Source organism: Achroia grisella, unplaced genomic scaffold (assembly GCF_030625045.1).
Source record: "Achroia grisella isolate CSIRO2021 unplaced genomic scaffold, CSIRO_AGI_Agris_v1 utg1086, whole genome shotgun sequence".
In the NCBI taxonomy this organism is placed as follows: Eukaryota; Metazoa; Arthropoda; class Insecta; order Lepidoptera; family Pyralidae; genus Achroia; species Achroia grisella.
In genome coordinates this window covers 2,326,227-2,340,559 of record NW_026712572.1, presented here as the reverse complement: position 1 = coordinate 2,340,559, position 14,333 = coordinate 2,326,227, and the positions used below count along the sequence as shown (strand labels likewise).

The 14,333-nt window shown below is 36.4% G+C and overlaps 2 protein-coding genes across 2 annotated transcripts in view; both read right to left on the bottom strand.

The window, feature by feature from the left end:
* Positions 1-795, bottom strand: part of LOC131842960 (thyroid transcription factor 1-like) — a 58,122-nt gene extending 57,327 nt beyond the window's left edge. Inside the window, exon 1 of the mRNA XM_059191539.1 lies at positions 534-795. Coding sequence (XP_059047522.1) covers positions 534-760 — 227 coding nt within the window. The 5' untranslated portion in view covers positions 761-795. The remainder of the gene's footprint in view (positions 1-533) is intronic.
* Positions 796-12,602: 11,807 nt separating this feature from the next.
* LOC131842942 (uncharacterized) lies at positions 12,603-13,385 on the bottom strand. Its single transcript, XM_059191518.1, has one exon. It carries the CDS (start codon positions 13,332-13,334, stop codon positions 12,603-12,605), a length of 732 nt encoding a protein of 243 aa, XP_059047501.1. The 5' UTR covers positions 13,335-13,385.
* Between the last annotated feature and the right edge of the window lie 948 nt (positions 13,386-14,333).

Genomic DNA, 14,333 nt, shown 5'->3' with positions numbered 1-14,333 from the left:
TATTTTACTTTTGGATCTTTCGAAGGCCTTTGATTAAGTCACCTATATAATATTGATAGAAGAAACTATTAATTATTAAACTTGTGTTAATAATCATTAACTGTTAATACATACATATGCATAAAGGCTTCAACATGCATGTCGCCTCCACGCATCGTTGTCTGTTGAAAGAGGTTGGTGTCTCCCAGGGTATCACTTTAGGTCCATAATTTCGAATAATAAATTCTAGCTATTACGAATAAAACCGAAGTACCGCAAAGTATTAAAATATCGCGGAAATTCCGAAAGGGCATTGTGATATGTGTTTCGCGGCATGATAGTGTACGAGTCCTTGTACATAAAGCACGTTGTTGATAGCACATTCACATCGCATCATCACTTGACCGCCAATCACAACATACCTGCACAAACAAACGTCACCGAACTATATCCTTCGACTACGAGCGTCGCTCAAGCACTCTCGTCGGGACCTTTGGCACTCGAAAAATCAGCGGGTGGAGGGTCCCCTCCCCCCCCTCGATCGATCCACGCACCTGTACGGCGAAGGCGGGTTGTTCGCCAACTCCAACTTGCGGTATTCCTCTATCGGCGACAGGATATCGGTGACCGAGAACGGGGTCGAGTGCTGAAGCTGCAGCTGGGAAAGGTTTTGCTGCAGCAGGGCCGATTTTGGCGATAGGCTCATCGCCAGCTCGGCAGCGCTCAGCTCCGGCAGCGCCTCCGCCGGACACGGCGAGTAGCCGCCGCCCTCCGCGGACATCCGACCGGCCGGCACTCGACGCCACTCGACGGCTCAGCCTCTAGTGGCTCTCGGGGCGAGAGTGGCGCCCGGAGCCCCCGGCGCGGGTTACGGCCACTCGAGGGGCTCCGCCCCGCGGTGCGCGCGGCGGCCTATGGCGTCGGGCCGGGTACGCGATTGGTGGAGGCCGGGGGTTGGGAGTGTAGGGGCGCGGCGGGCCGGGCTGCGGCTCGGTCCCGGCGCGTGCCGCTAGTGCGGTGCGCTCGGTAGTGGGGAGGCGGACCGGTCTGCCGCTCGCTAGGCCGCGCTCGCTCGCTAATTATGTAGCACAGTTGGGAACGGTTACAATTCGTATGTGTCGCCTCTACACACTCGAACGTTTGGACGCTTTGATGTTTGGTTACCTGGCAGTGTTTGTTGCGTTTGTTGTAGACATTTATCGCATGGTATTTATTGACAAGTGCAATTAACTACGTTTGTTTAAAGTCAAATAAGAGGACAACTAGAGTTGGTTATAATTGTATTGTAGAATTGATATATCTATCTAACTTTTAATAAATATCTCGTGGGTACCTACTTATTGAAGTGTGTCTATTTTTTTATTTATTCGAAAATTATTATACATTAATATTTATAGTTTGTTGTACTTACGTAACACACTATTTGACTAAACATATACCTAAGTGCACAATTACATTGGTTTCGGATATATTGTTAGTTTCTTTTTCAAAATACCAACATAGTTCAGAAGAAAGTGACAAATACACTAACCTACCTATTTGTGGGTGTGCAGGTCCTTATTAGCACTGAATTAGGTAATATTTATGACACAATGATAATTTAATTTGAAAAATAAAATGTAAATAAATAGTAAAATAATTCTAAACGTTTTCCAATAGATACCTACCTACCAATGTTCAAAACGTTTACCTACTTTTATTGTACATATATTTAGGGTAAAACAGCGATAGATGAGCCATTGTTTTAAATTGCCTAATTCTTTAAATATTACTTATATACGAACAATTCCTATGTATATAATTAGTTTAATTATTTATGTTGAATTACAGTTTTTATTTTTTGACCTATCAATTACAGATTTTGCAGAATTTAGCTTTATGTGGAACCCTATTTTTGAGGATAGATGCCAGTCTGTATGGATAGGTGCCCCACCATGAAAATGTTTAGAAGGATAGATGCCCTTTATACTGTGTAAACGAAAAACGTAACCAAAGATGAGGTCGTCCTACTCCTCAAACAGCAATTGCTTCCAAGAGACATGTGTAGAATAATGGAAAAGCACTTTTTTAAATATTTTAATTGTTTTAAATAATTTTATAACAAAAATAATAATAATATACTTTTTAAAGTAGTTGTTCAACAAATATATGGATTCTTAATTGCTAAATTACTTATATATAATTATAGTTATTATTTAAATTAAAATAGACCGGATTTCGTTCAATAAAACTTACAAACAAGGAATAGATGCCCCTAAGGGCAATAAAAATTACCAAGTATTTTCTAAATAAATATAAAAGAAGTGTGCATCTAGATGTAACACACATCTAGATGCACACTTATTGGGCCAATATATTGACGTAATCTAAATATATATAACTCAAAGGTGACTGACATAGTGATCTATCAACCCACAGCCGAAACCACTGGACGGATCGGGCTGAAATTTGACATGCAGGTAGATGTTATGACGTAGGCATCCGCTAAGAAAGGATTTTGATTAATTGTACTCCCAAGGGGATAAAATGGGGATGAAAATTTGTATGAAACTTTGTTAATTTTAAACCGATCAGGCTGAGACTTTGCTTGCATAAAGCTACTATGACGTAGGCTAAGAAAGGATTTTGATACCACCCCTAAAGGGATAAATTAATGCGAGCGAAGCCGCGCGCAAAAGCTAGTAGGAAATATAACAGAATTTAGTACTATTTATACTAACACAGTAAAAGTAACACAACGTCAAATACTAACCTTTAAATCTTTTACGTGTTTCTGAAGTTCGCTGCGCAGTGACTTCGGCTCCTACATATAGGTACTATAACTCTTAGTCACGAGTTTCGGAAGTATGTTTTTTTGAAAGTGAGGCCGGTTTTACCCTAAACATAAATAATAGTTATAATCTATACATATATATATACATATAAATAAAATTGGAGTGTCCTTTTGTAATATTGAAATAAGAGTTTTTACTACATGTATATGTATTATATATAAATACGGTGCATATACCAAAAAACCACTTTTTACAATTTTTGATTAACTGTCTGTCGGTCTGTTTGTTCCGGATAATCTCTGAAATGGCTGGACCGATTTTGACGGGACTTTTTTTGGCAGGTACCTGATGTAATAAGGAGTAACTTAGGCTACCTTTATTTTGGATTTAATAAAATAAAATAAAGTTTACTTTCACGCGGGCGAAGTCGCGGCTGCAGCTAGAATTAAGCGAGCAGATGATTTAAATAAATCATTATAAAAATATTTCTGCCTAATGTACCTAATAAGGAGTAACTTAGGCTACTTTTATTTTAGAAAAGTAAAGATAAATTCCACGCGGACGAAGTCGCAGGCACAGCTAGTATGCCTATATAAAAATACATCAAAATTTCTATTGACACTGTAATAACTTTATCGACCTCTGCTACGGTCTGCGTTCTACCTAATAGAATAGAATAGAATAGAATAGAAAATCATTTATTCAAATAAACTTAATTTAAGCACTTTTGAATAGTCATAACAATTTGTTTTTTATCTACCACTTGTTCGGAAAGCTGTCTCATCACAAGAAGAACGAGCGAGAAACTTGTGTGTTGCTCTTTTAAATAATCCTTGTAAGTTTACATTTACAAGTCGAAACGTGTGAATACAAACTACCAACAAGCACAAATTTTTTGGGTCAAATATAATCATGCCATATGATTAAATCAGTCGTAGTGATAAGAGCAGACCAGTCCCTACAAGCAGCACTCGTTCACGAGTATGACGGATGAGCCAGCCATCACTGCGCTCGACCATATTTTAGGGAGCCCATTGACCCGGCCCACCACGCCGCCACATGTCTGGACATTTTAGTGAGCATGACTACTCATCCTACGTTTTACCCCCATCATCCCCTACTAAATGCAACAAACATACAAACAGATTATACTTACATAGCTACTTCAGTTCACAGCGCTATAACACTAGACTTAGGGGCAAGAGGATTGTTGGTAATGTGCATTAATTATCCCATTATTGTTTATATATATCATGTTATAATAATTTTCATCCTTCTATAATAAAAGTACTTGTATTGGGAAGGAACTGGCTTCTGTCATACGGCTAATGCTAGTTCAGAAGACAGGACTACACAGAAATACTGAAAGGATTGATATTGTCTAGAAAGTGTAACTATTGTATAAATAACATTGTAATGATACTTCTGAATTAAATAAAGATTATTATTATTATTATTATTGCTATCAATGTAGGTAGGTACCTACTACTGACGGCCTCGGTGGTCCAGCGGTTTAACAGATGGTCGCGGGTTCGATTCCTCGCACGACACAAACATTTGTATTCATGAGTATGATTGTTTATATCGGTCTGGGTGTTTTCTATGTGTAATATGTATGTATTTACGAAAAAAAATATATTTATACATATATTTGTATCAGTTATCATAACACAAGCTTCGAGGTTCGATTCCTCGCACGGTACAAACTTTTATATTCATGAGTATGATTGTTTGTATCGGTCTGGGTGTTTTCCATGTATAATATGTATGTATTTATGAAAACAAAATTGTATCAGTTGTGTAGTATGCTCATAACACAAGCTTTAGCTAGCTTAACTTGGGTCTAGATGGCGCTGTGTGAATTGTCCTGAGATTATTATTATCATTTGTGTATTATTATTATTTATTATATCACAGTATCTATAAATAAGAGTGGACTCATATTTCCAAGTACAGACCCGACGGCCCGTGGCGACGACTTCGTTCAGTCAGCGCAGAGGGCGGGGCAGAGCTACTACTGCGCCAATCGGAAGGTCGGCACGGGCCGTCGGGTCTGACTTTGATAATGTGATCCTAGTGTTTTTTTATGGATGATAATAGAATGGTGCACCCGCCTGCGCTTACGGTTTACACTGACGGGGCACTAGTGGAGGATGATAAGGTGAACATGAGATCAGGTCAGTTTAGCTCATCGTGACAAATTCACCTGGAATTTATTATGTTGGTTTCCTGGAGGATTGGACTCCAGGAATCGCGTGTGTTGTGATACCAAGTCGGTACATTGCTAAGAATAGAAATAGAAATCATCATTACATAGTATAAAACAAAGTCGCTGTCGCTGTCTGTTCGTCCCCATCTATGCTTAAATTTTTAATACTACGGAACGTATTTAGATGCGGTTTTTTTTCATAGATAGAGTGATCTAGAGGAAGGTTTATATATAAGTACATATAATACATGTACATCCGGGCGAAGCCGGGGCGAGTAGCTAGTAATCTTATAATTCTATAGAATCGAGTGCCTCGGTGGTCTAGCGGTTCAGCACACCGTTTTACTTCCGATGGTCGCGGGTTCATTAATATTTGTATTAATGAGTACGATTTTTGTATCAGTTGATGTTTCCTCTCTGTATTATGTACGTATTTAAAAAAAAATCTAAATATTTACATCAGTTGTCTAGTACCCATAATACAAGCTCTGCTCAGCTTGGGACTAGATGGCGTTGAGTGAATTGTCCTGAAATATTATTATTTAGGTATATAAGGTTAATTGGAAGTTTTTGCTAAGCAAGCAACGGTCCACCTGATGGTAAACGGTAACCGTATCTTATATAACTACCTACAGGAACAGCACACATTAATTTGTTTTTCTTTATTTCAATGCCTTTATAATTTTCTACCGCATATATCACGGGGAGTATTCTGAGGAACTGTTCAGATTAATACCAGCTGCTGAGTTTCACCACCGTACCACTGCCAGAAACTGAAATACCATCCTGATCATCTGGATGAATGGCGGTCTTCCACAGTGCGGTTTTCTAGAAACTTTTTGCCTCGCACAACCACATTGTGGAATCACCTTCCAGCAATGGTATTTCCGAACCGATACGATATTGAAACCTTCAAGAAAAGAGCTTATTCCTTTTTAAAAGGCCGACAACGTACTTGCAATTCCCCTGGTGTTGCGAGTGCTCATGGGCGGCGGTAATCACTTACCATCAGGTGAGCCGCATGCTCGTTCGTCCCTTGTGTTATAAAAAAAAATTGGCAAAACATAATGCGACATTATATTTTAAAATCATAACTCAAATTAAAACATTTGACGTTCATAAGCGGCTAAAATGTCCTGCATGAATAAATGATTTTTAAATTTGAATTATTTGTATTGCAAAATAAATTTGATTTGATTTGATTAATAAATAATAATAATAACAATCCCTTCCCCAAGCGGAAAACATATATACATACCTACCATAAAATTATAGGACAAGAGGCGTGACAGCTCATTCCTCTGGAATGCCATCGCATGAGTGGCATCACGGGTGCTGTTTATGTATATAGGCGACGGTTGCCGTTTACCGTCAGGCCGTCAGCTTGTTTGTCATTCCAATTATTTAAAAAAAGGTGAGCTTTAGCTTTTTTGGGTGGAAAAGGTTTTTTCGGCATTCAATTATATAAAAAAAGGTAAGTCAAAAACTTTTTTTCATTCTAGATCATCATCTGCTTCTTCCTTATGCCGTTTATTTGTGGTCGACGTAATATGTTTTAATCTTGCATTCATCCCTATTCGCAGTCATCTCGTTATTTACTTCCTTTCTTTCCATATCATCTTTTACACAGTCTATCCATCTCTTATGCGGCCTTCCTCCCTTATAACCGGATGGTTATAAGGGATTTGACTTTGAGTCATCAAACACAAAGTTCTATTTGTTGTCGTGTCTGTTCAAGTCTAAAATTAGCTGTACACTTAGAATTATTTGGACGGCATTTTGTTTGGTGTTACATATGAATGTGGATACATTCATATGTAACACCTTCTTTAAAATATTATATTTTTTCATTCTAGATATATCTAATAAAAATACTTTTATAAACATGTAAATCATAACCTCTTAATTCATTCTAATCAATTTCAATTTTAATTTTCGCGACAAAAAGTCAGCTATATCTTTCTTCAAGGACTAATGTCTATACTAAAATCTATCAAAGCGATTTAAATATGAAAACTTAAGAAATCCAAACTTTCATAACCTTATTAATATCACAGATAACATAATATTACATACTAATATATATTATTTTATCTGGGCTGAGATATAGATGTTTGTTACCCTTTCATCTAATAAAAATCTTATAGAATCATCATGTCTTATAAAATAACAGATAGTAATTAAAAAATTATAATAGATAATATTTTAAATCAAAGACTACTTATAATAAATAATATTGTAAATGAAAAAGGTGTCTGTCTGTTAGGTATATGTAGGTAACTTATGTATGTATGTAGGTAGGTAAATTATGTAGGTATGTAGATAACTTTAATATCATTTTACAATCAAACATTTAAACAATGCATTATGTAAGAATGCAATATTATTATGTAAATAAACAATAACTAGGTATAGATATAGAACTAAATAAACATTTATTACGTAAATAAAAATAAAGATTTTTTTGAATTAATCAAATATATGTTAATCAACAACAAAATGTTTATAAATTACAAATTATAATAAATATATTGTTTTACAATGTTAGTTTTATTTCTACCTACCTATTTACGAATTTAATATGAAAGCGCTATAGTGTTTTACAAATCCACCTCCTTACTGCCAATACAGAGTTCGAAAGTTCATATCTGGCCAGCACCAAAAAATTTTGGATGTCATATTATATTTCAGACTGCCTCTAACCACTACTACTAACCAAAACTAATCTGAGAAACGGATTCTAGCTATAATTCTAGGTAGGATTGATGCACCTGCTTGTTCTAACATTTTACGCCAGGAGAAACCGCGTGGAGGACAACCTAACATGCGTACCTACATTGATAGCAATGAGTCACAGTTCACGTTACTAACAATCCCCTTTCCCCTATAGGATACTAGTTTAGCGGTTATGGTGGTACCGCTAACATTTTTTTATAAATGGTAATGAAATGGTGCACCTGCGCTAACGTTTTACCCTTGTCTGGACACCAGTGGAGGATGATAAAATGAGCATGAGGTCAGGTCAGTCAGGCCATCGCGATAAATTGATCTGGAATTTATCACGATGGTTTCCAAGGAACCGCGTGGAGGTCAACCTGATATGGAACATTGCTAGCAATGGAATCAAGAGTCCACATTACTAACAATCCCCTTACCTTACAGCTAATATTCACGTTGTGTCTCTTAGTACTGGCACGGTACACTCGGAAAGTTGTGTATCAACGATATTACTTTGTTTCCTGTATTCTATTATTCCTATCAGATTGCTTTTATATATATATCAAATAAAATTATATTCAATTTAGATGCTGTTTTCTACCCAAAAACCCTCACAGTGTTCCTTTGTAGCTGGTAAGTATGTGAAACGAAATTAGATGTAGGTACCCAACTATAGCTATTTACATTATAACAGAATATTTACAGAAGTGAAGTATATGATATACATAAGAAGAATATTTACAAGAATATTCGGCCCCGATCCCGAATGACAGTCTTGTTATTTTCTCATACAATGCTGAGAAAATAACAAGACTAAGCAACGGTGTTGCAGCGCTATGTAGTATATACATATATATACGAATTGCTGTTCGTTGTCTCGCTAAAACTCGAGAACGGCTGAACCGATTTCGCTAATTTTAGTCTTAAAATATTCGTGGAATTCCAAGGAAGGTTTAAACGGTTTAAATGAAGAACTTGCTTAGAAAATAATAAAAACAGCAATATTATTTTCCAGAAAAAATTGTTTAGAAGATAATAAAACAGCAATTTTATAATCCCATACGCCAGTGTATTCGTACCTACCTGTCAAACAGGGTTCATTCAAAAATTTATAGCGTAACTAAACTTCAAAAAACTCATGACATTTAATTCTGTGGCGGAACTAAATTCGTCAGGTCACCTTGTATAATTATAAGTATAAAGAGAAATATGAGTGTAACATGTGTTGCATTCACAGAAGCAAAGATTAATAATAATAATAATAATAATAAACTCTTTATTGTGCACATAGAAGAAATACAATAAGAAAAAGAAAAAACAATAAATAGAAAATTATGAACAAAAGGCGGTCTTATCGCTATAAGCAATTTCTTACAGACAACCTGCAAGATAGGACTAACATACACAGAAAAGGTAGATGGCACACACAAGACACTAGAATTATCAAACTAATTAATAGACATACATATATATATATATAAATAAATATACATACATATATTCAATATATTGGAAGATTTCAGAGTTAAATAGGAAAAAAAAAAAAATTTGCTATAGGGACAGATAATGAGACCTTAGACGATTTTTAAATATTGTATGAGATTGAGCGGATCGAATGGAGAGTGGTAGAGAGTTCCAAAGGCGAATGGCTAGGACAGTGAAAGAGTTGGAATAATATGTAGAGGAGTGAGCAGGGATCGTCAGACAAAGGCTTCTGGTGCTACGCAAAGCAGAACCGGGGGATTTAGAGTGAAATAAAAAATTTGTTTTTAGATATTCTGGAGTAGAGGGATGGAAAAGAATGGTGTAAAGAAGGCATAGTATGTGAAAATTCCTGCGAAGACGAATACTTGAGTTGATTGCGAAAATTGGAAATGTGGTCATACTTACGGAGACCAAATATGAATCGTATGGACATATTTTGGAGTCGCTCAAGTTTATTTAATTGTTCTTCAGTGAGATTTACATAGCAGGAATCCGCATAATCTAGGATTGAAGTAACAAGGAATTTGCTAGCGCAATTTTGGTATCCACTGGTAGGAAGTTCCGCAACCTATTAATGCTTCCGACGGCTGCAAACATTTTCCGACTTAACTGTGTAATTTGTGGTGACCAAGACAAATTTTCATCAAAAAGAATTCCAAGATTTTTGACCTGAACGGAATATTTAATGTCATGGCCATCAAAGGTAACTGGTGGTAGATGATTGAAGTCTAATCTAGAAGTAAAATACGAACTTCCAATAATTATACACTGTGTTTTTTTAGGATTTAATATAAGGCCATAAGCTTTGCTCCAGTCAGATATATAGGCGAGATCCAGATTTATATCGTGAATAGCATCGCTAATATTAGGCAGATCAGCTTGTGAATAAATTTGAAGGTCATCTGCATAGAGGTGGTAGGATGAACGAAGATGAAGTGTGATAGAATTGATAAATAAAGTGAAGAGAAGAGGAGATAATACGCCACCCTTACGCTTTGTACACCAGGATGAACTAATATCATCAATACGAATACACTGCCGGCGCCCATACAGGTAAGTACGAAACCATTCAATCACCGTTGGAGATATGTTAAGAGTACGTAGCAAACTGAGTAAGATGTCAAAGTCTACGGTATTGAACGCATTACTGAAATCCAATAATGTTAGCACTGTCAGCTGCGATTTGTCCATACCAAGTCGAATGTCATCGGTAATCTTGATCAGAGCTGTAGTCGTATGACCAGGGCGGAAACCAGATTGAAGAGGATTTAGAAGATTATTTGTAGAAAGGAAATTGTATATTTGTTTATGGACAAGCCGTTCTAAAACTTTGGAGAGGAATGGAAGAATGGAAATGGGTCGATAGTCTGAAAAATTCAGCGGGTTTTTGGTTTTGGAGAGAGGAATTATAAGCGCGTCTTTCCAAGAGGTCGGGAAGATGGCAGATGATATAGAAAAATTTAAGATAAAAGTAATGGTTGGAAGAATGATATCAAGGATAGGAATTATCATATCACGACTGACGTTATCATTACCGATGGCATTCGACGATACAGCAAATATGTTTCTCTTAACATCACAATCGGAAAATTGAGTAAAAGAAAAGGAAGAAATATCAGGAGTTGACAAAGTGGAAAGAACATTTAGTGTGCTTAATTTATCATTGTTGTCAAAGTCAACGGAAGAACAGAAGTGCCTGTTAAGGCTTTCGAAGTCTAAATCGCAGTTTGTCAAATTTTGAGCTTTCCCAACTCCCAATGTTCTGAGAAATTTCCAGACTTTGGCTGGATCACCATTCTCTACTGATTTGTGAATGTGGCGACGTTGAGCATGCCTACAAGCCCTATTGCAGAGATTCCTTGCTTGAATGTAATATTCACGATATTTCTCAGGATTGGATCTGAACTTCGCTTTGGCCTTATTTTTTTTAACCTGCAGAGCCCTGATCTCATCTGTCAACCACGGAGCAGGGAGATGTTTATACACGAACAGGAGCATGTCGGTCGTAGAGTTCCAATAAAAGCGAGTTAAATAATCTAATTTGGTCATCCACTGATGTTGCATTGTGAATAGCCACCCAGTCCGCAGCAGACGCATCGTTACGCAATCTAACCTGATCAATGCCACCAAAACTACGCCGCATTAAGACTTTATGTTTAGGTTTAGGAGGACGGATTTTGTAAGAAAGAAAAATGAGATTGTGGTAGGAGAACGCATCTGCAGGACACTGACCATGCCTAGCAACATGATTAAGGGAGGAGACAAACAGAAGATCTAATAGGGAAGGATTACAGTTTGGAAAGAAGTGAGTCGGCTGTAGAAGAATATTCAGATTACAGGAATCAGCAAGAGATCTAAGGCGGTTAGCACGGTAGTCAGTTTTGAGTAAACATGTGTTGAAATCGCCCATAATAATAGTGTGATGAAAGGAGGGGATAAGATTTTCGAGGGTGTTTTCAAGGAAAGAGAAATAATCAATGGAAGATGAGGGACTATAAAAAACACCTAAAAGAGTTTTAGAGTGCAAGAAATCAACATTAATAAAAAGAAATTCTGGTTCTAGAGAAGGGTTGGATATATCAGAGGAGAGGATAATTTTATAAGAAATATAGTCACGAAGATAAATGGCAACTCCACCACCACCCCCCTTGACACGATCATTACGAATCAGGTTAAAACCGGGCAAGGAATAGGAGACAGATGGAAGACAAGGTTTTAACCATGATTCTGAAATTAAGATAGCATGTAAATTTTCGACATTAAAAGATGTTAGAAAATCAGGAAAATGGGCCGGAATGCTTTGAGCATTAATATGCACCACATTAAAATTTTTTACAGTATTCTCAAAGTTAATATTTAAAGTCTCATTAAGGGGAATAAAATCATTATACGTAGAATTATAACTAGATGTCGAACTCGAAAATGAAGAGTGATGTTCTTCCAACATATATTTATATACTAATTATTAAAAATAATAAACAAATAACTAAATAAATATAACTTTTAAAAAATTTAAATTAATTAACAATTTTTAAAATATTATCTACCTGCACATAAAGATCTCTAATTTTTTACATATTAAATTTTTTCAACCTTTAATATGCATAAACAAAACAAAAAAAACAATGAACGTGCAACGGAACGTCTCTAAAGTGATTATTTTACGTACTGACAACACTAATGAACACAGACAACGACATTTAAACTTGACATGATAAACAATGACACTACACTTGACATTTAGTTGACAGTTTTGATTAGACATAAGGATTTTAATATTTTACTTATTGACATGTTTACATATAAAAGAAAAACAAAATTAATTCGTAGGTAGCGTAATAATTATGAGTTTCTGAGGTAAAACTAAATTGAAAAAGTATATACTACAGTGAATCAGTAATAAAGAAATACTCGACATACAATAATAACAAACAATTCTACTTTCTATGGCGTTTTGATCGAATCGTAGTAACGGCAGGGTCTTTGGCAATGACTGGGGTCGATGCAGACTGGACTGTTGAGGCCGGCAATGAGCTAATTAGCTTGCTCAGCTCACCAGAACAACTTATGCGATGCCTTGTACCATCCCCATCAGCGACGACGATGAAACCGTCATGCGACCAACAGTTTTTGATGCCAAAGTGTTGTCGAGCTGCCATGAATACACTGTGTCTGGCCGCAGTCAGAAATTCTGACATGGTGATCCCGCTGCCCTTAAGTTTAGTTTTGGCATACCATACCTCATTCCTGATGTCTAAGTCACGGAACTTCACAACTATCGGGCGAGGCTTGTCTTTCAATGTACGACCAAGACGGTGACACCGAGAGATATGTCCTGTAGTGAAGTCTCCAATGTCCAGCCTGTCTATGACGACCTTCGCTACCACCTGGGCTACAGATTCCCGTTGTGACTCTGGCACTCCATGCAGCAACAACATTTTGCGTCTACTACGCATCTCCATCTGTTCTTGTTGGCGGGCAATTATTTCCACTTGCTTCTGAAGACTAGTGAGTGCAGTTGTTATAAAGCTCCGGAAAGTAACAAAGTCAGATTCAAGCGAAGGCACTGTAGCTGGTGTGTTGTTTGCCTTCAGCTGGTTTTGGAACTCAGCCATAGTCTTATTAAAGTGCTCCATCATACCCGCCATTGTAGTGTGCAGTGTGTCCATTTGAAATGATTTGAAGTGAAGAATGAAAGGAAAATTATCACAGCAGGTAGATAATAGATTAGATTTACAAATTCATGTAAATAGTAATTAAAACTTTTTCTTTTAAATAATTAATAAATAAATTTAAAACAGAGAGGTGTAATTTTACGTCTGTTGTGTTTCACAGCTACCCACAAAAAAACGATTTGTTTACAATGTCTCTGGCTATCCCATCTAAGATGACAGTTATAAAGGTATCATCTAAATTATTATTAGATATCTATCTACACTACCTTTGTAAAAATTGCCTTTGTATGTCGAGGTATACGCAATCTTAAAACAAAAATTATACAGTAGGTATTCATAATAAAGGTATTTATTTAATAACGAAATCTCAAACACAAAGTAGACGCCTCTTCTGATGACGAGCAGGAATGCTACATATTCTAAGTAGACGTGACATCGTGGTCAAAACAAATTATAAAAAAAGATTACCATGTATTATTATAATATCACGATATTTCCGTTAATATCCAACCCTTCAAACCAGAATGTAGCATGAATAATAGATAAGGCCATTACATTACATAAAACAGTTTGAATCTAGCAAGCGATTTTGTACAGAATATCTATGGCATATAGGTGTATTATTAATAAACGAAGGTATAGAATTCTCGGGCATATTTACATGACAAATAGTGAGCATCTGAGTAAATTTTCTCAATAATGAAACAGATAATATGTATTCCAAACACACAAAATCATAACAGCTACCGCCATCTAGTGTTGATTAGCAGCAACTTTTAATTTCCATGTCGCCAGCGCCATCTAGTATCCACTAAATCAATTAACTGGTGTAACACAGATTATAAATAATAAGTGCGTTCCCGTTGTTTTATAATAGAAAGAGGTAATCGAAAACTTTTTTACGACCACCGCCAAAGTGAATTTTAAAATATGATAATAACCCCTCCATCAAGGTTTTATTAAATTATTTTTAGAAAACAAACTAGATCACAA

What these genes read in the sequence shown, in the direction of transcription:
- LOC131842942 (XM_059191518.1), bottom strand. Translation starts at nt 13,334, where the DNA reads ATGGACACACTGCACACTACAATGGCGGGTATGATGGAGCACTTTAAT.